The 19,639-nt window shown below is 60.7% G+C and overlaps 1 protein-coding gene across 1 annotated transcript; it reads right to left on the bottom strand.

Annotated features, from left to right (window-relative positions):
• Window positions 1–10,314: 10,314 nt before the first annotated feature.
• On the bottom strand, window positions 10,315–19,081 carry AIPL1 (aryl hydrocarbon receptor interacting protein like 1). The gene is made up of 7 exons (XM_045986187.1): window positions 19,012–19,081; window positions 17,828–17,985; window positions 17,132–17,311; window positions 12,208–12,396; window positions 11,398–11,574; window positions 11,153–11,294; window positions 10,315–10,517 (listed from the first exon to the last, which is right to left on the bottom strand). The coding sequence occupies exons 2-7, from the start codon at window positions 17,921–17,923 to the stop codon at window positions 10,315–10,317; spliced, it is 987 nt and encodes a 328-aa protein (XP_045842143.1). The 5' UTR covers window positions 17,924–17,985; window positions 19,012–19,081.
• Window positions 19,082–19,639: the final 558 nt, after the last annotated feature.

Below are 19,639 nucleotides of genomic sequence, written 5' to 3' on the forward strand. Positions count from 1 at the left end.
CATGGTGTTAAGCCACAGATAAACAAGGTCTGGTCCCAAACTCCGACGTCTGGTCACTGCGGACCTCCTGTGTGCAGGGTGCTGTGGGAGGCATTGGAGGTTTGGAAGGGATGAGGTCCGGAGCTCACAGAGGGAGGGGAAGAGGCAGGCAGGGCGCAAAGCACCAGAGCGTGAAGGAAAAGTAAATACACTCTCCGCCCCCGAGTCGTCTCCCACCCACCTTTTCTCGGAAATGCCTGGAGCATGTTCCATCCCAGAAATGAAGGAGCAAATGAAAGAAGAAAAAGACGGTGGGCTCCGGGGTGTGTGTGAGGCAGAGGGGTGTCCCCGAGGGGAGCTGTGCTGCAGGAATGGAAGGAATGTCACCAGGGTGAGATCGGAAGCTGGTGGGTCGCAGGCGAAGTAACACCAAGAGGGACGGCAGGTGCCCACGGAGGCCTGGCAGGAGTTCGTGGTAGACACTCGGAATGCGAAGTCAGTCTGTCCTGGGACAATTACATCTCAGTGCCTCCCAGGCGGGACACTGCTGTAGGCACCGGGAACAGGCAGCGAGGACAGCAGATAAACACGCCTTCGCGGATTTACCGTCTAGTGCAGGAAATAGGCAGCTTCTGGAAGTCATGAGTGGGTGGGGTGTCGGGCACAGATGGGGCTCCCCTCCAGCCAGAGAAGCCAGGGAAGGCCCAACGGAGAGGGGCCCGGAGCGGGTGAGGGAGGAGGTCTGTGGGCGTCTGGGGAAAGTGAGGCAGAGTCCATGTCCAGGTGCCCCAGCACGGGTGGGGCGGCAGTGAGTCCGTGAGCTGGAGGGAGCCGAACTCAATCCAACGGTCGTGCTTGCTGGGCAAACCGCCAGCCCCGCTGGAGGCGTGGTTCCCACTGTGGCTCCGGAATTCATGTTTCAATATGTGTTGAAAGGGAGACTTGGACTCTCTCCGCTACACACTGTGTGCCAGGAAGTTCATTCCAGAAAGACGCACTATTTTTTCCCTGGAATTCCGTGCTTTTCCAAGGGGATACTGTTTGAGCTAGCAGACAATTCTACGGAAAAAAAGACCCCGGCCATCTGATGGAAAATGCTGTTACATGCTGGACCCTCGTTATGACGGAAGGATGATCGTGGCTTTGTGGTATTGTTTTAAAGCACTTTTTTCCCTGAAAGACACACACATGCGACTCGGCGATCTCGCCGCCGTAGAAACACACGATGGACAGAAGTCATTTCTCCGGGTTCTGTCCTCCGGTGTCCTGCGTCCCTTTCTATAGTTTATATTTTACTTTTTCTTTATTTAAATCGGGATGAGTGTTTCTGTCCCCTGTAGCTAAACTTGCCGGAAAAAACCCGCCGGGGAAAGATGTTCCACGGAAGGAAGATTGAAGCCGAAACTGAGAATGAAATCTGAGCTTTCTTTACCTTCCTGCGGATGTAGTTTCAAGTCGGCAATCAAAAATGATAAAATTAGCCGGAATCCTACAGTGCGGGGGGTTGGGGGGGAGGGTGCAAATTTGGCAGATTATCCTAATTCTAATTCGATGCGTCCCTCTTGCAGCACGTCCCGGTTTTGGAGGGAAGGCGATCTCGCGGTGAATGTGATTACTGCTTCCGCATCTTGTCTTCCTCGTGCTGGGCCTGGAGAGGAGGGCCCACGGGACGGGAGGCTGGGGATGCGGGTGCGAAGCCGCTCTCTCCGGCTGGCTCCTGGGACTCTCGTGCCCAGAACACCGCGGGGTTCGCGAACATCCTAAGACGCCGGCTGCTGTGTCTGTGCGGAAGCTACCTGGGAATTGGGATGTCATGACATGAGGAATGGCTGCTGGAGAGTCGTGTTAGCCGACTGCCTGGGACTGCCTGGGACGGCCTGGGACTGCCCGTGACCTCTGGAACGTGGCGGCACTTGCTGTCTTCAGCGTGAAAGGACGGGTCCTGGACGTGGGACCTCGCTGGCCTCATTGACCCCGTTCTTGGCAGTGTGGACAGGACCTCGCTGCCTCCCTGCAGGGTGCCAGTCTTGGATGGTTTGAAGGTCGGACTTTTGTGGCAGAGGGTACAATGTTTCAGGGGAGACAACTGAGCAACTACAGGCAAGAATAGACTTGGAGACCCAGGTGTCTGGTCTACGAGGCCGTGGGACCAACGAGGGGCTGGCCAGGGAGACGCTCAGGACAATCCCCTCTCCCTGCCCGGGCCCTGGACGCTGCCGCTCACCTCCCTGCCCCCCAGCCCTGGTAACAGATGTCCACAAAGTGGCTTAACACAGTTCTCACTACCTTACAGTCTTGGGCTTCAGACGTCCAACATGGGACTCGCTGGGCTCAAATCGAGATGCTGGCAGGGCTGGGTTCCTTCTGGGAGGTTCTGGGGTGAATCTCTCTTCTGGGAGGCACCCATATCCCTTGGCACGTGGCCCCTCCCTCCACCTTCACAGGCAGCGGCGTCTGGCAGAGCCCCTCTCACACTGGCCCATCTCCGGCGGCCTCCTCCCTCCGCGGGACCTGGTGGTCCCGATGGCTCGCCAGACACTGCAGGGTCATCTCCCCACGCCGAGGGCAACTGATTTCAGTCCTCAGCCATGGGGTCCTGGCCCCCAAGGCAGCAGCAGATGCAGACGTGGAGCTGGAGAGGAAGGTTTCCGGTGGCCAGTCCTCGAGCCGCCGCTGGCAGGAGATGCTGTCAGACCAGCTCCTCACCCAGGAGCTCAGCAAAGGGATTCACCAGGAACAAGGAAAAGCGAGATGGGGACCAGCAATTGGAATTGGGATTGGAGAGCAAAGGCGCCAGGGGTCATTTGAATCCCCCAAGCCTGTCCCTTCCTGTGCAAGATCAGGGCAAACCTCAGACATTTACATAGGCTCCGACCCCCGCTCACCTGCACACCCAGGCAACGGAGGACGAGACCGGCCGTCCCAGCCCGACACAACGTGGGCTGCAGGGCGCCGTGCCTCTGCACCGTCGGCATTGTCCGGCCTGGTCGCTGACTTGGTTGCTGTCACCGATGAGCACCTCAGCCTCCTCATCTCATCTGAAAGCCGGGATGATGATAATCCCCCCACACAGGCACGCCGCATGCACGCACAGGCATAGGCACACACGTGCACACGCACACACGTGTGCACACAGGTGAGCATAGTGTATGCGCGCACACATGTACGTACCTGTGTGTACACGCATGCACATGTACACCTGCGTGTGCGTGTGTACACACATGTGTGTGCTCGCATGTGTGCACGCCTCATCCCTCCTGCTTCGGTTCCCAGGCTCCTCGCCCTCTGCCTGCAAGTGTGGGCAGGACGGGCACCCTGCCTGGGACCTGCTCAGCCTGGCGCCCCTCCCCCCTCCAAGGCTGAGCTGCCTGCACCCCGTCCCCTCCTGCGTGTGTATCCTGAGTCTGAAGGAGTCGCCCGGCACTCAGGGTGGCCAGTGGTCTTGTCCCTCTGATTGCACAAGGCCACTGTCGCCTCCAGGGAAGCTCACGGGAGCAGGAACCTAAGGAAGCCCTTTGCTGGACCAGGACCTCCAGTGAGGTCGGGAAAGAGTCTGCCTCCCGCTCGAGGACCTGGGAACCATGAATCACCTCACTGTCCTCCACAGTGTGCCTGCAAATCGTCCACTCGCATCCCTGCAGGGAGGAAGCAGCTGACAAGAGCCCCCCCATTCCAGCAAAGACAGCCCCTGACCACCGGCAGCCAACTCTGAGTCCGCTGGGCCTAAGTCCTTTCAGGGAATGACTACTGCAGGCGGGGACATGGTCAGTAAAGACCAGGCCAGGACAACGGGGCATATCCCTGCTCTGCCCGGGCCCTGCTGCTGGGCCCTGACCGTGACCTCACACCTGCTTCTGCGGGAGCTCGTGTGCTAGAGTTCACCGGGAAGGACCCCGGGCCTCCTCAGCCAGGTTACAGCCACCAACAAGTGACGGGAAAGCAGGTTTTGACAGAAGGCTCCAGAAGAGCGTCCTAAGCGCCCACGCCAGGGTCGCACAGGGTCCAGAGCGTAACCCCGAGGAGGAGGAGCCCCCCGCATCAGGTCCGCAGGGAACCAGACGTACTCTGCACCCCCCAGCACAGGCGTGGATTCTTCAGCAGGAGGAGGGTGTCCAGGTTCTGCCTCTGATTCCTTCCCTCCCCTACGGGGGCTGTGCAGGGCTTCACCCGAATTGCCCTGAGGCATGCCGTGTGCCCGCAGAGGGAACCGCCGCTCTCCATGGTCGTCTCGGCCTGACCTCATGCCAGGGAAGCGTCATCCTCCTCCAGCATGACTGTGACCCTGCAGGTTGCAGTCCCGGTCAGGGAGCGCTCTGGAATCCCAGACCTACGGAGCCGCCGGGGTGCATATCCGTATAGAGTGCCGCTGGCCTGAGCACCCACCTTCTGCTTGGACCCTGACCAGACATCGGGCCCGGCCCTCTGTCTGCCCCCGGCATCGTCCAACAGACGACTCACGTTACAGCCCTGAGCGGTGAGTAGTCCCGGGCCCGGGACCCTCCGTGCGAGGCTCCGTCCTGCACACACACACGCATGTGCACGTGGGATCACCCCCCCACACAGGTGGGAAGGTGGTGCGGCCACGCCCCCAGCGGTGCTCAGGACCTGACCCCACTGCGCTGCACAGACCGGGCTCAGGCCCGCAGGTGTCTGTCTCACATGACACAAGCCTCTCTCCACCACAGCGGCAGGGTCCCGGCTGCGTGCACGCTCCCCAGGAGTCTCGAAGACCCCCCTGCTCACCCTGCACTGTGGGGACGCCTCCTTGCCAAGTAGCCCAGCCCGCGAGAGCCCATCCCTAAATCCCCAGCTAACCACCCGTCCCCTCCAGCAGCCTTCCGCCAGAAATGGTTCCCACTGCGGGCAGCTGTTCTCAATTAGCTGGAACCAGGCACGAGGCAGGTGGGGAGGGAGCGTGTGGAGAGGTGGCTGCTGGTTTCACCAAATCAGAGGGGGCCTCTTTGCCGGCACCGCCTGCTGCAAGCCTCCCCTCCCTCCTCCAATCTGGACTCTGGGGCGAGCCCAGAGCTGGCGCCTGGGGGTGCCAGGCCCAGGAACGGGCAGGGTGGCCCGCAGGGCGGCCGCAGATGCCAAGTCCTGGGGAAAGAAAAGGCATTTCTAAGAGACAAAGGCAAACCTGTCTGCAGGGTGAATACAAACTTTCCAGACGGGGGTCACTGTTCTTGCTCTGAATTCCCCACGGGGGTCCCGAAAAGCCCTGTAAAGGGGGTGAAGCCTCGGGGTCAGCCATCTGCGGTATTGATGATGGAACAGAGACACCCGTGAAAGGTCGCACGGTTCACACTGGCACAAAATATGCATCAGGCTTCTCCAGGCCGTGGATCCCTCCTCCCACGCAGGCAGGAGCTGCTGGGGCTCCAGCAGGCGGAGAAAATTCAGGTTCATCGAGACCCAGAAAACAGAGGCACCGGAACACGGGCTCCCAGGAGGCCCGCGGAGAGCTGGGGCAGCTGGGGTGCGGCCCAGGCGTGCGAGGAGGTGACCCCAGGCCACAGCACTGGCCCTCCGCTCGGTGCCGATACACCGAGCAGTCTCTGGGAACCTGGTGTGACCACTGTGGCTAATGCGTGACAGCCGTGCTCGGCCTTCATCCGACAACCCAATCGATGGCCGTAGGGACCCCGGTGTCAGAGACAGGAGGACTGTGGAGGACGGTCACCATCCAGAAGCCGAATGCCTCACAAAGGGACAGCCCTGGGGCCAGGACTGAGGTCGGAGAGTCGGCTCTGCTTCCCATCCCAGCTCTGCGGGGACCTGGCCGGGCAGCCGTGGGCAGGTCACTTAAACTGTCCCACGCTCAAGTTCTGCGAACACTATATGGAGGCAGGGGTGCGGAAAGGGTGAGAAACCCACTCAGCGCGGCGTTGGGAAGACTGAACTGGCCGGCTGAGCACATCAGCTGGGGTTTGGCTGGGATCCCAAAGCACCATCAGTGTGGGGAGCTTGAGGAAGGTTCTTCGAGGGGACTTGACCGAGCTGTGGGCAGGACGCAGGGAATCCATGGGGAACGGACCCAGACTGCAGCAGCCAGGTCCCGGCACAGCCCCAGAATGCGGTGGGGCACGGTTACTGGACCCCGGAAGGACAGTGTGGTCGGACAAGAGCAGGGAGTGGAGGTCGAAGGGCGTGGCGGAAAGGACACAAAGATGCCGGCCTGCGTCCTGTGCCAGAGTCCAGCCACGCATGAGTTCTCAGGGGGAGTAGCCCTGCCCTCAGGACAGGACCCCAGGCCCCAACAGCACTCGTGGGCCGGTCTGCAGGGGTGACCGTGCCCTTGTCCTGGCTTACCCACCACCCCAGCCCGGCCACCCATCCCAGAGGCAGTTCTACTGGCTGAGAGAAGGACCCGGCATTCCTGGCCGTCTATTGCTCCTGGCGTGCTCTGGCCGACAAGTACTGAGCAGTGTCAGATGTGGATATCCTCAGGCCCTGCCCTCAGAAACTGACTTCTCCAGGCCCACCCAGCGGAAACACAGGGCCAGCATTAGCCAATACATCAACTGAGCAAATTAGGAAAAGCTGCACCTTCCCCAAAACACTTCCCTGACATCTGCTGGGAATTTGTAGTAACTACATGTACCTAAGATGACAAGGAGATAAACAGGGGGGCCCCCCGGGATTGTGCAGTGCACAACACACACAACAGTAAGTCGCAGACTGGCGGCCTTGCACAGGGCTTCATCACAACCAGAATGACGGTGAGGATAGGTGGCGTCTTTTGTTCTGTTGTCTGTCTCCCTGGCCCCACCCTGGCCCCATCCACGCCTGCCGGCAAAGGCCACCAGGAGCGCACCCCTGCTCGTACCCACGGGCTTATGCGCTAACAGTGAGAGAGCACAGAGGGGAATCCACTGTCGGACCACGTTCACATGAAGCCCCAGAAGGAGTCTAGTTTGTAGTGTGTGGGGCAGGGCTGCGGGGGACCACTACCACACGCCGGCCGAGTCAGGATCACCCCAGAGACCATGTCAGAAACAAAACGTAAAGCATCTCCTTTAGGGCAAAACGGTAGTGTTTTGGTTAACATTAGCCAAATGTTAACCAAATTGTTTGGATTAACATTAACATGGAAGGACCTATTTAGCCAGAGCGACTCCATCTTGGTTAAAAGCCATTTTGTTGTTTGTGCAGTAAAACTTAAACTGACCCTACCTCCCTTCCCCCAGAGAAACTTACTTAGAAGCAAGTCTGGGAAACCAGTACAATATGGTCAGCCAGTTCCTAATAACAGAGCCCAGAATACAAGGACAAGTCGGGCCAGGCAGAGACATCCAATCAGTAAGAAACACACATACTTTCCCCCTAACCACCAAAGAATGTAAACCCCGTCGTTTGGGTGCCAACCTTGAGCACCAATTCTGACCAGAGTAATAGATTAGGTCAAACAGCTACTATAGCGTAAATTGTAATTCAATTGGCCACCTGCATGTGACCTAACATGACTACAATCTCATTGGCCACCTATGTGTGGCCAGACTTTTGCTCTATAGAAGGTAGTCTGTAAGAGGGGGAAGGGTCGCCCTCTTCGGAGGGGGCCCTGACCGGTCAGTCAATTCTTGAGCCTATAAGCTGGGGGTGGTCACTCTCTTCAGAGACGGCCCTGACTGGTCAGTCTAACTTCTAATACTTATCATAAAATAAAGCTTTAAATAACTTTCACTTTGTCTCAGTCTCGTTTCATTTCATAGTGGACCTAACGAACATTACCCGTTTCTTCTTTACCTTTCTGGCGTGGCCGCCAGGAAACTCGGAATCATCACTGCTGCTTGAATTTGAAGCCGCCTGGACCACGCTGCCCTCCCCTTCCCGCCTGGGCATCTGCGGGACATGGTGCCCCGGCTGTGGGCTCCAGGTCGCTCTGCACCCGGTGGCGGGGGCTGCAGACCCCGGCTCCCTCCCCCCCTTCCCTGAGGGAGGGTCTGGTTAGACCGTGAGATCGGCTCGCTGGGAGGGGACACCGTGTCCTCTTAAACACGCTCTTTCTCTCTTCCTCCCCTCCCTCCTCCTGCCTCCTCCCCCTTCTCTGCGCGGGGCCCTCATCAGACTCTGCTTCCGGATTCGGGGCCACCAGGGAGGACGTGGCGGGAGTACTCCCCAGCCACATGAGCCGCTGCAGGGACCCCAGGCTCGGACACCTGACCCCGTCCCCCGAGTCTCTCCCCCAGCCCCTCTGCTGTGCTGGAGCACAGGGCCCTCCTTCCCTCCCTCCCAAGGCTCCCCGGTCAGTGTGGACAAGTGTCCCCAGCCCGGGTTCTGTCCGTGACTACCGCAGTGACCTTGGCTATGCCCGTCCTCATCTGTGGGCCTCAGTTTCCCCATCCACAAAGCGAGAGGTCGGGGTGACATTTCTGAGGGCCTTTGCGCGTGTGAGAGCAGAGATGTTCTCCGCAAAGAGATGCTCTGGTTCAGCCGGTGTTCCTGGGCCCTGTCCGCAGCGGGCATTGTCCTGGTGGCTGACACCGACCCACATGGGTACAACGGGCCATCTGCCCGGGACCACACCATCCACAGCGGCCGCCAGCCTTGAGACTGCTGGGGAGAGACAGACGCCCAGTACGTCCTCTGACGCTGTCTGCATTGGTAGCGGGAGGCAAAGCAAGAGTCTTTGTTCATCAGATTCTCGCGCTGACGACGACCCGAAGTGAGGAGCTCTGCCCATGTGCGTCAGGAAGACGAGGTTCGGCCTGACCTTCCATGGAGCCCTCAGCGGGCAGGGTCAGGGAAGGGGCCCCCAGACTGTGTGGACAAAGTGATGCCCCCTACGCTTGGGCCATGCGGTACAGGTGAGATTGAAGACAGTCTTTCCCCAAAGAGGCCAGCGGCCTAATCCCCAGAGCCCGTGAACAGGAGACCCGCTGTGGCAGAGGGACCTGCCGTGTGACCCAGCTAAGAGTGCTGAGTGGGGAGACCGCGCCGATGCTTCGGGCGAGCAGGCACAATAGGAGGATGCTGGCGAGAGGGAGGCTGGAGGGCGCAGGCAGGCGGGGGACCCGATGGCCGCCCGGGGGGGCTCAGAGGCAGGAGGGCATCAGCCTCCAGAAGCTGCGGGAGGTGGGGAAGCAGATATAGAGGCCAGAGGTTCCCGGGTGGGCAGCCGCATGTTACGGGGGCCCCAGGGCTGCTCCCCAAAGCCCGCACTAGTCAGATGGGGTGTGAGATGGTTCCTGGAAAGGGTCCGGTCGTCCTGCCCTTGGCCTTGTGTCTACTGTAAAATCAAAAAGGGCAGGTGCACAGGCTGGGGGCCGGCGGGGCTGGGGGAGAGCGGGCCTAGAAAGAAGAGAGTGGAAAAGTGACTGATAATCCACTGCATGGCGTGGCTGGAGGGACCCCTGTGGACTCTGTGATGAGGGGAGGGGTCTCCAGCTGCCTGGGGCCATCCCCACCAGAAGCACTAAGGCCACACAGCCCTCCGTGTCCTGGCCCTGCCCCTCTTCTCTCTTGGGCTTGCAAAGGTCCGGGGACATCAGGAGGGGAGACGGTTGGGATAACCATTTGGTCTGCACAGCGGACCAGGCAGGGTCATGGGACACACTCGGCAATCAGTCCTGCTGGGGGGGACCACATTTGGGGGCAGGTCCTCATGGACCTCAGAAGAGAGGAAAGGAAGGTGCACGCAGGAAATGGAAAGGAGCGTGGGGCCCGGGAGCCCTTGGGCCAGAGCTCCCGGTCCTCTGCCTCTGCCCCCCACTGGGGCCCCTGCTTGTCCAGCCTCCTGTGGCCATCGGGAGGCAGGCGACTGTCCCGCTCTGGCTTCCCCAGCTCGAAGCATCCCCTTGCTCTGACCTCCTCCCACCGGGCCATGCTGGCCGCCCCCCAATGCCCGCCAGGCGGCCCTTAGCCACAAGCAGAACCCACCAAACATCAACCCTCTTTCCTCTGTGGGCAGGGGTGGGGGACCGATACCTCAGACCTCCCGGTGACACAAAGGAGGGGAAAGAAAGAGAACATCACAGTGTTCGCGGCCACTCCCACCACCAGGAACAGCCTCATTCTGGAGGCCCTGGGCCCATGGATTGGGGACCACAGAGAAAGAACCACAATCACAGTGCCACGTGGGGCCTGTGGGGGAAACTTACTTACACTGTTTATTGTTTTTTTCATTTTAGTCAGGCTTCAGACAAAGAACAAAAAACGTAATTTTGACTACGGACAGAAGCCGGGTGTTAGGGCGGGGCGGGGGGGAGAGTAAAGTTCCAGTGGTTGTCCTGCCCAGAAGGGAGTGGCACGGACCCGAGAGCATTTTAGAGGAAGCGTGCACAGCTACAGAAGTACCCAGGGGAGGCCAGGGGAGGCCGGGGGAGCCCACTCCGCGCCCTAGCCCAGCATGTTCCGGCAGCGGAGCCGCTCTTCCTCCCGCTTCTCCTCCAGGCGGTTTTCCAAAAGCCTCAGCTCCCTGCGCACCGCCTTCCCCATGGACGGCTCCAGCTCCAGCACTTTCTGAAGGTCCGCCCTGGCCTCCGCCTCATTCCACACCTCCGCGTGAGCCCGGGCCCGCACGTAGTAGGCCTTCACGATCCCTGAGGGGAGGACAATAGTGCACCTGCTGACCCTCTCCAGGGGCGGCCTCACCGCTGACAAACTCTTAACCTTGACCGCGGTCCTTAACCTCTCTGTGCCCCGTGGGCCACCTCCTCGGCTGTACATGTGGGTGAGAGCAGCAAGAGCAGAACCTACTCCCCTCCCTTGCAGGGACCCCGCCGGGCCCAGAGCCAACTCCAAACCCATAACCTTCTACCCAGTCCCCGCAAGGCTTGGGCTTCAGGCCCCCGTCCCCGCCCCCGCCCCCACAGGTTACTGGGGCACTGAAGGAGCTGAGGAGCACGGGGAGCCCAGCCCCCTGCGCACAGCAGAAGAGCGATGTCGCAGCCCACCCGCAGTCACTCCGCCCTGCACGACCATCCCCCCACACCTCGCTCACAAACAACTGCTCCCACCAGCCGCACCAGCTGCCGGCGCACCAGCGTGCAGACCTGCTGCCTGCGAGTCCCAGCGCATGAGCGCAAAAGCCTCCCTCAGGGGCCCTGCCCCGGACCTGCTGGCCCTGCCGGCCCTGCCTACCCCGCCCCTCGCACCTGCTGGCCCTGCCCGACCCGCCCCGCCTCACCCCGTCCCGTGAACCTGCCGGCCCCCCCCACCCAGCCCCACGCCAAACCTGGGTGCAGCCGCAGGATGTCACCCGTGTGCTCCAGCACCTCGTAGTACTCCTCCTTCTTGAGCAGACACTGGCAGTAGTTGAGAATCAGGGTGTTGACCATCTTCTCCAGCTTCAGCCACTGCACCTCCCAGGGCTTCTCCTGCGCGGGTGGGGGGGGGGACACCGGTCCGCCGTGAGCTGGGCCGCCTGCCTCCCGCCCCTGCTACCGTCCCCCCACCCTGACCGCGCGGGCAGCCCCCCACCTTGGTCTGCAGGTTCCTCAGGCAGACGATGGCCTCCTGGTACTTGCTGGAGGCTTCGTCGTAGCGGCCCAGCTTGAAGAGCCGGTTCCCTTCTCCATGGAGGACGGGCACCGCCTGCATCTTCTCCTGGTTGTTCAGGCTCCACGTCTCCCGCTGGTACTCGCTCGGGGCCTCCACCTGGCCCGACAGCGGCAGGCGGGTGAGGCGGGGACCTGGGGACCCGCGTCCCCGCAGCTGGAGACCCGCCTCCTCTGCCTTCTCCGCAAGCATGCTTGCTGGTCACATCCACGTGCATAGGGGATGGAAGCCACGGCCGAGCCCACCCTAAATCAGCACCTTTATGCAAGTTAGGGACAGACAGCCCTTGTCAACACTGGACTTCCACTATTCAGAAGGTGGTCTCTATACTCACTTGGCTAGAACAAGACATTATTGCCACCTGCTGAGAAATTGCCGTCATGAAAGTTCAGATATACGAGGTCTAAAATGAACACTTTAGAGTGAGGCCCTTGTGCAGTGCACAAACCGCACAACTGCCCTAGCAGGCCCGCAAAGGCCCTATTGTTGACACCATTCCCTTATTTGTTCACCCATGTAGCCGTCGAGCTGAACCTCATCCTTGGCCATAACCTGAGTCCCAACCCAGGCCGGACCCTCTCCCACAACCCCACAAACGCGGCAATGGTTTAGGAGCCCTCTCATGCTCTAGAGAGAAGGCAGTGATGCCCAGGACCAGCAAGGGGAGGCTCCCCACACCGCGTGCTCTCTGAGCCTGGGACAGCCCTCTGCCCCTGCCGCCCCCGGGCGCACCTGCAGCAGCTCTATCACGAAGATCAGAGGCTGCGGCTCCTTCTGTAGCTCGTCCAGGTCCTCGTAGCCCAGCGTGTGGTAGGCGAACATGTTGGCCAGCCCACACGTGTGTACGTGCCACTCCGTGGGGTCCTTGCCCTCTGCCACCTGCCGCAGACTCCGGGACAGGATGGGGTAGACCCCTGTGTGCTGGGGGGAAAGACGGCGGATGGCGTCTGGCCTGCGTGCTCGGAGCCCGCTCTGAGTCCTGCTGCAGCCTCGCCGGCCTGGGCTGTAGCTGCTGTTCACTCCCAACAGGCCCCCGGAAGGACTGGCGCTCTGTGCTCCAGGCCAAGTGCTCTCCCAGCTCCTCTGTCAGCCCCTTCCACAGGCCCCAGCGAGGGAGGCCCTTATCCCCACTCCACAGGTGGGAGACTGGAGCCCAGAGGCATGAAGCCAGTCGCGTAAGGTTACCCAGCTAGGAAACGACACAGGCCAGGTTCGCGCCCGGCTCCAGGGGGCATGCTCTCACCTTTCCTGGCCCTTGTGCTCAGCCCTGACCCATTTCTCTCCCGGGGAGGCCTGAGCCCGTGGGTTGGTGACCTGTGGGGAGGGAAGTGTGGGGAGGAAGGAAAGGTGCGGGCTCCAGGGGCCAGAGGGCCGGCCTGGCATTCCCGGGGAACTGCTGATCAGCAGGGAACCTGGGCATCTGTCTGAGCTCCGGCCCCTTCGGCCGCACCTGGGGTCATGGAGCTGACGTGAGTTAGAGGAGGCACGGGGGTAGGCCCCGCTCGTCCCAGCCTCTCCCTGCACTGGGCACGGGGCTTGCCACCTCAAAGAGGAAGAGGGCTGAGAAAACCAGCCCCTTGGGCCTCAGCTGCCCCACCTGTGAGCTGTGCCCGAGAGCCCCCTCTGCTGGGACAGTCCAGAAACAGCCCCCCTCTGCTCAGAAAGTCCAGAAACGGGGCATCTCAGGAGCCCTGGTGGCAGCTCCAGGAACTGAAGGGGCAGAAACAATTCAGCCTGTCCTCCAAGTCACCAGCATGGGGGTGAAGGTCAGCCCGCCCTGCCCCCACCAGCCAGGATTAGCCCAGAATGCCCTGCTGAGGCTCCTTCATTAGGAAGAAGGCCAGATGGTGGTTAATCCCCCGGGGATCAAGGCTGACCTGAGGTCGGGAGAGGCCCCAGGAGCAGCTGTTCCTCCAGGCAGCCCCCATGTCCTGCATCCCAGCAAGTGCACTGAGCAACTGGGCCCCAGGGCCAGGTGGCTGCCTGGGCAGGACCTCCGGTAAAGACTCTGCCCCATGACACACGCACACCCTAGCACCTGCAGAGCCTCCCCCCCAGGGCAGCACTGTGGCTGGGGGTGCCGCCACGAGCTGAAAAATATCCAGGAGAGAGGAGGAAGGCGAGTCCCACGACCAGCGGGGTGGCAGCCCCTGGGAGGGAGGGAGCAAGGAGGATAGGAGTCCCAGCTCTGTGTCAGTCTTGAGGCCAGCTTGCCTGGCTGGGGACCGCAGACCAGCCAGAGCCACACGTGGGGCTCCGTGGAGCTCACCTCTGGCCCTGGGGACCAAGACCGCACCTGTGACGGAGGCAGGGGCCCCTGGGACCCCCACACCAAGTCTCCCTCTGCCTGTGGATCTGTCGCTATGGGAGAGTCTGCAAACTCTGGGCCATGGGCCATACTCAGCTCGCAGACTGGTTTTGTCTGATCATTCACCTTGCAGAGTTGTTATCAACTACTTAACCAACATTCAAATATGGGGGAGCTCACCAGGAGACCATCCAGGTGGAGCTGAGGACCTGCTGCCCCTTCGGATGAGGCAGACGATCCACAGTCAGCCAGAGCTCCGGGCCCCTCGTGGAATTTTAGTTTGCAACCCGTGGCCTCACAGTCCTGGGCACCGGCATAAAAATCCCACATAGAGACCAACTTCCTGCCTGGGGGCAGGGCAGAAGCTTCCAGCCCCAGAGCGGCCCTGCCTCCCTCCCTAGGGGCAGGGGAGGAAGAGAGGGAGCCCCTTCCTCTTCAGACTGATGCAGAGAGGACTGGCCAGGGGGAGGGTCTGCTGGGAGTGACAAGCAACGCTGCTGAGGGGAAGGCCAGGCCCTCCTAATATGATCATCCCACTGATGGCTGCCTGCGTCTTTCCAAAACTCGGATTCTTAAATGGAGAGGAGCCCCGGGAGGGGAAAGGGGCTAACCTAATTAAGCATGCCAAACCTTCTTGCACTTCCTGGCCTGGATGCCACCTCCTCCCTAGATGCAGACCCGGTGAACTCCTATTCATCCTTCAATACCCAGTTCAAGGTCATCTTGGAGACACTCCCCCAAGACCATAAAGCACTAGGTGCCCATCTCCTGGGCCCTGAAGCAGTCTGCCCTTCCTTACTCATGTCAGGGCTGGCTGCCCCGCATCGAAAGAGTCGAGTGTTTGTTCCTCCTCCAAGAATTGAGGTTCCTTGAAGGAAGCACTTAGGGTTTCATTCCTAACACACAGCAGAGTCCACACCTGGTCCCCAGTGAATGTTTTCAGATAGATTGGCAGCCAGGCACACGCACGACGGGTGGAAGCTTAGCGAGATGGGCAGTGCCCTCCTGTGACGCGGCCAAGACAACACATCCGTCAGCCAGCCCAGGCTTTCTTGGCAGCCCTCCATGCACTCAGCCCTCCCGCGTGGTGACCATGCAGCCTGCGGGGGCAGGGCCTCGCTGGTGGCCAGGCCTCATCTACCGGGCCGCAGCATGACCGCCGGCATGACCGGTGCGTGTGGGTCCAAAACCTGCAGGGCATCCACACCAAGCAAAGCCGATAGATATTAAACCATCTGAAGCCACGAAGAAGCCCGTTTTCAGAAGACTCGGGCGGTTAAGAATAAAATGCCTTGGGGCGCCTGGGTGGCTCAGTGGGTTAAAGCCTCTGCCTTCGGCTCAGGTCATGGTCTCAGGGTCCTGGGATCGAGCCCCGCCTCGGGCTCTCTGCTCAGCCTCTCTCTCTGTCTGCCTCTCTGCCTACTTGTGATCTCTGTCTTTCAAATAAATAAATAAAATCTTAAAAAAAAAAAAAAGAATAAAACGCCTTGACCAGGTTTCTAAGCTCCAGGACCAAGACCAGCAGGGACCCCAGTGGGCAAAGTGTCAGTGTTGGCCCCGGGAGCCAAAAAATGAGGGACAGGGCAGCGGGCGCCCCTAGCGGTGGAGGCAGCTCTGCAGCCTGACTCGTGCTGTGACGGTGGCCCCTGCCAAGAGCAGGGAGGGGACGGGGATCCCACCCAGACCCTGAGCAAGTCACTCCCCGTCTCTGCCCCCCGATGCCTCCTCATCAGCATCTGAAATTCTGCTAGCGCTCGTCCGAGCAGCCACCATGTCAGTAGTCCCCCCAACCGGCCCCCGGCACAGGGTTTATAGATGAGCGACACAGAGTGTCTCCGGGAGAAAGGGTTTCCTGGGACCACAGAGCTCAAACTCGGATCTCTCTCTATCTCTCCCAAATTGCTCCTTCGAAGGGTCAGCGGCCCCGATGCCGTGATGGGTCGGAGCGGCCGCCATCAAGGGCTGGTGCGCCCATTGGGTGAAAGCCAAGTGGGAGCCCGGCAATGGCTGGTCAGGCCCACGACATCTGAGCCCGTCGGCCAGTCACGGTGAGAAGAGACTCCCAGCGCGAGAGGCCAGCGGACCGGGCACCCAGTGGGAAGCTGGCAGCACAATTTCTAGAAACTGTGGGGAGAGAGGAACATGGTGGACTGTCCCATGGAAAGCAGCCAGCTTTCTAGAATGTGGGGAGCCCCTGTGCACGGACTGTGTTTGGGTCCAGATCGGAACAAGCCGGCCACAAAGCGAGAGAAATGTGGACAGTACCAGAGACAATTGGCCTGAAGGAATTATGAGGGTTTTCAAAAGACGTAATAATGACACTGAGGTGATGTTACTTTAATACCCGTTTTACAGATACGGATTTGTCTTTGCAGCTGTAACGTAGGGAGTCTGGAGTGTGGTTTAGCTGTGTGGAATGAGGGAGAGAGGGGGAGTGATAAGGCAAGCCTGGCTGGGGGCCATGGGGGCTGGTGTGGGGGATGGGCATTAGGGACTTCTCTGCGCTTTCTGTCGATTTTTGTATATGCTTGAAAGTCTCCATAAGAAATGTTTGTTTAGGGGCGCCTGGGTGGCTCAGGGGGTTAAACCTCTCCCTTCGACTCAGGTCATGATCTCAGGGTCCTGGGATCGAGTCCTGCATCAGGCTCTCTGCTTGGTGGGGAGCCTGTTTCCTCTACTCTCTGCCTGCCTCTCTGCCTGCTTGTGATCTCTGTCTGTCAAATAAATAAATAAAATCTTTAAAAAAGAAAGAAATGTTTGTTTAAACGTCCGTGAGTCTTGGGGGCGCCTGGGTGACTCTGTGGGTTGGGTGCCTGCCTTCAACTCAGGTCATGATCCCAGGGTGCTGGGCTCAAGCCCCATGTCCGGCTCCCTGCTCAGCAGGGAGTCTGCTTCTCCCTCTCCCACTGCTGTTCCTCCTGCTTGTGCTCTCTCGCTGTCTCTCAAACGAATAAGTAAAAAATCTTAAAAAAAAAAAAAGTGAGTCTTGCCATTTCTATCTGGGCCACAGAACAAGGAGGCGATCCCAGGAGGGTCACGGATTTGATAATAGTTTAACATGGCTCACGGGCACGGGCAGAAGGGCAGGAAAGTGACCAGGGACCAAAAGTCCCCAGGACCCAGTAACCGTGTGTGGGGCGCGGTCCTGGTGCCACACCCCACCCCGCCCCCCAGATGACCACAACACCGACGGCCACTCTGGGGGCTTGTGGTCTGGGGTGACTCTCCTCCATGTGCTCAGAGGCAGAGGAAGGGATGCAGGGTTTCGTTTTCACCCCACTTTGCCCCACAGAGCGGTCACGGGGCTGCTGGAGGCGTGGACCGCGCGGGCGGGCGCGGGCTACTCACGATGGCGTCACACCAGAACTCGGCCACCTCGCCGACCCGCATGGACGTCAGCAGCACTTCCCAGACCTCCAGCTTGAACATGTTCCCGATGATGATGTGCATGGGGTGGCCCACGCGCTTGCTGTCGTCGATCACCGTCCGCTCCTCGTCGCATTTTGTGGTTCGGAAGTGAAAGATCACCTGGTCGGCCGGAGGGGACCCTGGTCTCAGACAACCTCCCACCGTCGCTCGCGGGAGCACCCTCCGGGCTCAGCACACTGTACCCCGTCCAGATGCCGGGACCTCATGGCGACCCCACGCTGCCTGCCCTTGCCCCCGCCCCAAGGACCCCGAGCCACTGGCTGTCCCGCTGCCTGGCAGCCGTGCGGACCTCAGAGCCCGGCTCACAGAAGCCCTAGATCTGAGGCCACAGACCCCGCCACTCCGTTATCCAGGGAGGCCCACCAGACATTTGTGGACAGAACCGTGAACCCTGAGGGCTCCACTCTACATTGGGGCATCAGAAAACTCCCAAAACCCTTCCCCCAGCCCACGCCGGAGTTTAATTTGCCAGCATCACAGACGTTCGACGAGTGGGCGCCGTTTCCGAGTTTCCCAGGGGCTCGGGGTTGATGATTCCAGGAAGGGCCCTCCTGGCCCCGTTCTGGCAGAGCCAAAAGAGGCACAGCAGGAATGCAGGAGACCAGGTCCACTCACCCGGGACCCCGTGATGAAGTTTGGGAGCTCCCCGGTCCCTCCATGCAGGATGGTTTTCTTGACCCCTTCCACGTTCAGAAGCAGAGCCGCCTCCATGGCTCCCGGGCTCAGGCTGAGTAATCTCCCGGGAGGAAGATACTCAGACCTGGGGATTGACCCTGCCCCCAGGCAGGTGTGAGTCAGGAGTAAGCCGGGTGGTGCCTCCTCCCTGCTCCTCAGGGGGAGGAGAGGCTCCCACCGGCCAGTCACCGAGGGTTTTCTCCCATCCCAGGAAGAAAGAAAGAGGCCAGAGGGTTCTCAGAGAAGATGGGGAGGGGTGTAGAAGGAGAGAAGCCTCAGCCCAGCAAAAGGGAACAGGAGGGAAGCCTGAAGCCCCCTCCATGTCCTGGTGTCCATGCCAAGGTCCTGTGGTCTCTACAGTCCCTGCCTTCCCTCTTTCCTGTTTCCTCCCCCTCTCCCCCCAAACGCTGCACAGGAGAGGTTGTGATGCGGGGGGGGGGGGGGGGGGGGGACGGACGGGGAGGAGTGGAGAAGGACAAGTTTGGGGAAAGTTAAGGGTGTCCCCCAGCCCCACTCCAGCCCCCCACTCCGGGTCCTGACTGTGGGAAGCAGGGCTCTCTCTCCCAGGTGGAGGGTCTCATCCCTCACCCCTGTGCTCAGGACCCCTGCAGAGCTCAGTCCCTGCACCTGGGATTCCCTTTTGGGGACTCAAAGGGACAGGTGGCCTGAAGGCGTGGTATCTGGCGCCACCTTGTGGCCAATGGGAGCTCGGGTTCCCAGGGTCCTTCCTTTCTGTGACCCCCGCGGGAAGGGGCACTGGCTTATCAGGAGCCACACAGAGCCCCTGACCCCACTTCTCATTTCCTGACCTGTGGCCTTGGATGTCTGCCACCCTCCTTAACCCCACCTGCCCCACCAAAGTGGGGAGAGCCACCTCCCCAGCCCCCCCAAAGTCTCCCACAAAAAGCCACTGACAGAGGTCAAGCCTGAGCCCCTAAGCCCAGATCGGGGCTGCCGGATCAGGCCCCTAGGCCCCTCCCGGGGTGCTCAGACCCCCTAGGGCCCCCATCCGGCCCTCTCTGGGGGCAGGGGTCCTGGGGTCCTTCTCTGACCACACAGCCACACAGAGGGGTCCAAACGCACAGGAAGCAAAACGGATGCTTAGGCGGAAATAAAGCAATTACCATGGATGTCGGGGGACGGAGAGAGGGCGGCAGGACCCAGGGGTGGGAGGCTGCTTCCGGGGTCCCGGCAGTGCTGGCTGTCGTCGGCTTTGTCTGTGCTCATCGTGCTGGACCCCCTGCCGGGCAGCTGGCTTCTCACTGTAATCCGTGATTGGTCGCTCGCTTGGCTCCAGAGGCACCGAGTTGGGGGGTGGGTGCTGGGGTAGAAGGCATAGATCTGGGTTCCCGGTGTGGAGGAGCGGGAGTGGGGCTTGGGGGTGTTTGCTGAAGCCAAGGCCAGAAGGAGGTGCTCAGGCCACAGCGTCCCGATGGGCCCCCAGCCGCACTTAGCCCCAGACTAACCTCCTCATGGACTTCCAGAAAAGGCAACCCTAATAACCCCACCCCTCTTAAAATCCATCAAAGGCTCTCTGCTCCCCTCAGGACACACTCCCAGGCTCCCCCCCCCACCCAGTGAAGCCCCCCCTGCCCCTGGCCACCTGTCCCCAGGGTGGTGGGCCCTCAGTCCGCCAGCCGCCTTCCTTGGTCCTGGAAATGGGTGGTGCTGGGTCCCCTACACTAGCCTTGGCAGCCCCAGCTGAGGAAAGCCTCGCCACCCCCGTCCACCCTGCATCTTGTCCCCGAGCTC

Source organism: Meles meles, chromosome 18 (genome assembly GCF_922984935.1).
Source record: "Meles meles chromosome 18, mMelMel3.1 paternal haplotype, whole genome shotgun sequence".
Lineage (NCBI taxonomy): Eukaryota > Metazoa > Chordata > Mammalia > Carnivora > Mustelidae > Meles > Meles meles.

Excerpts from the sequence above, each read along its gene's own strand:
- AIPL1 (XM_045986187.1), bottom strand. The coding sequence starts at position 17,923 with ATGGAGGCGGCTCTGCTTCTGAACGTGGAAGGGGTCAAGAAAACCATC. Across the intron at positions 17,312-17,827 it reads ACTTCATCACGGGGTCCCGG|GTGATCTTTCACTTCCGAAC; the intron begins GTGAGTGGACCT and ends CCGGCCGACCAG. Across the intron at positions 11,295-11,397 it reads TGAGGAACCTGCAGACCAAG|GAGAAGCCCTGGGAGGTGCA; the intron begins GTGGGGGGCTGC and ends CCACCCGCGCAG.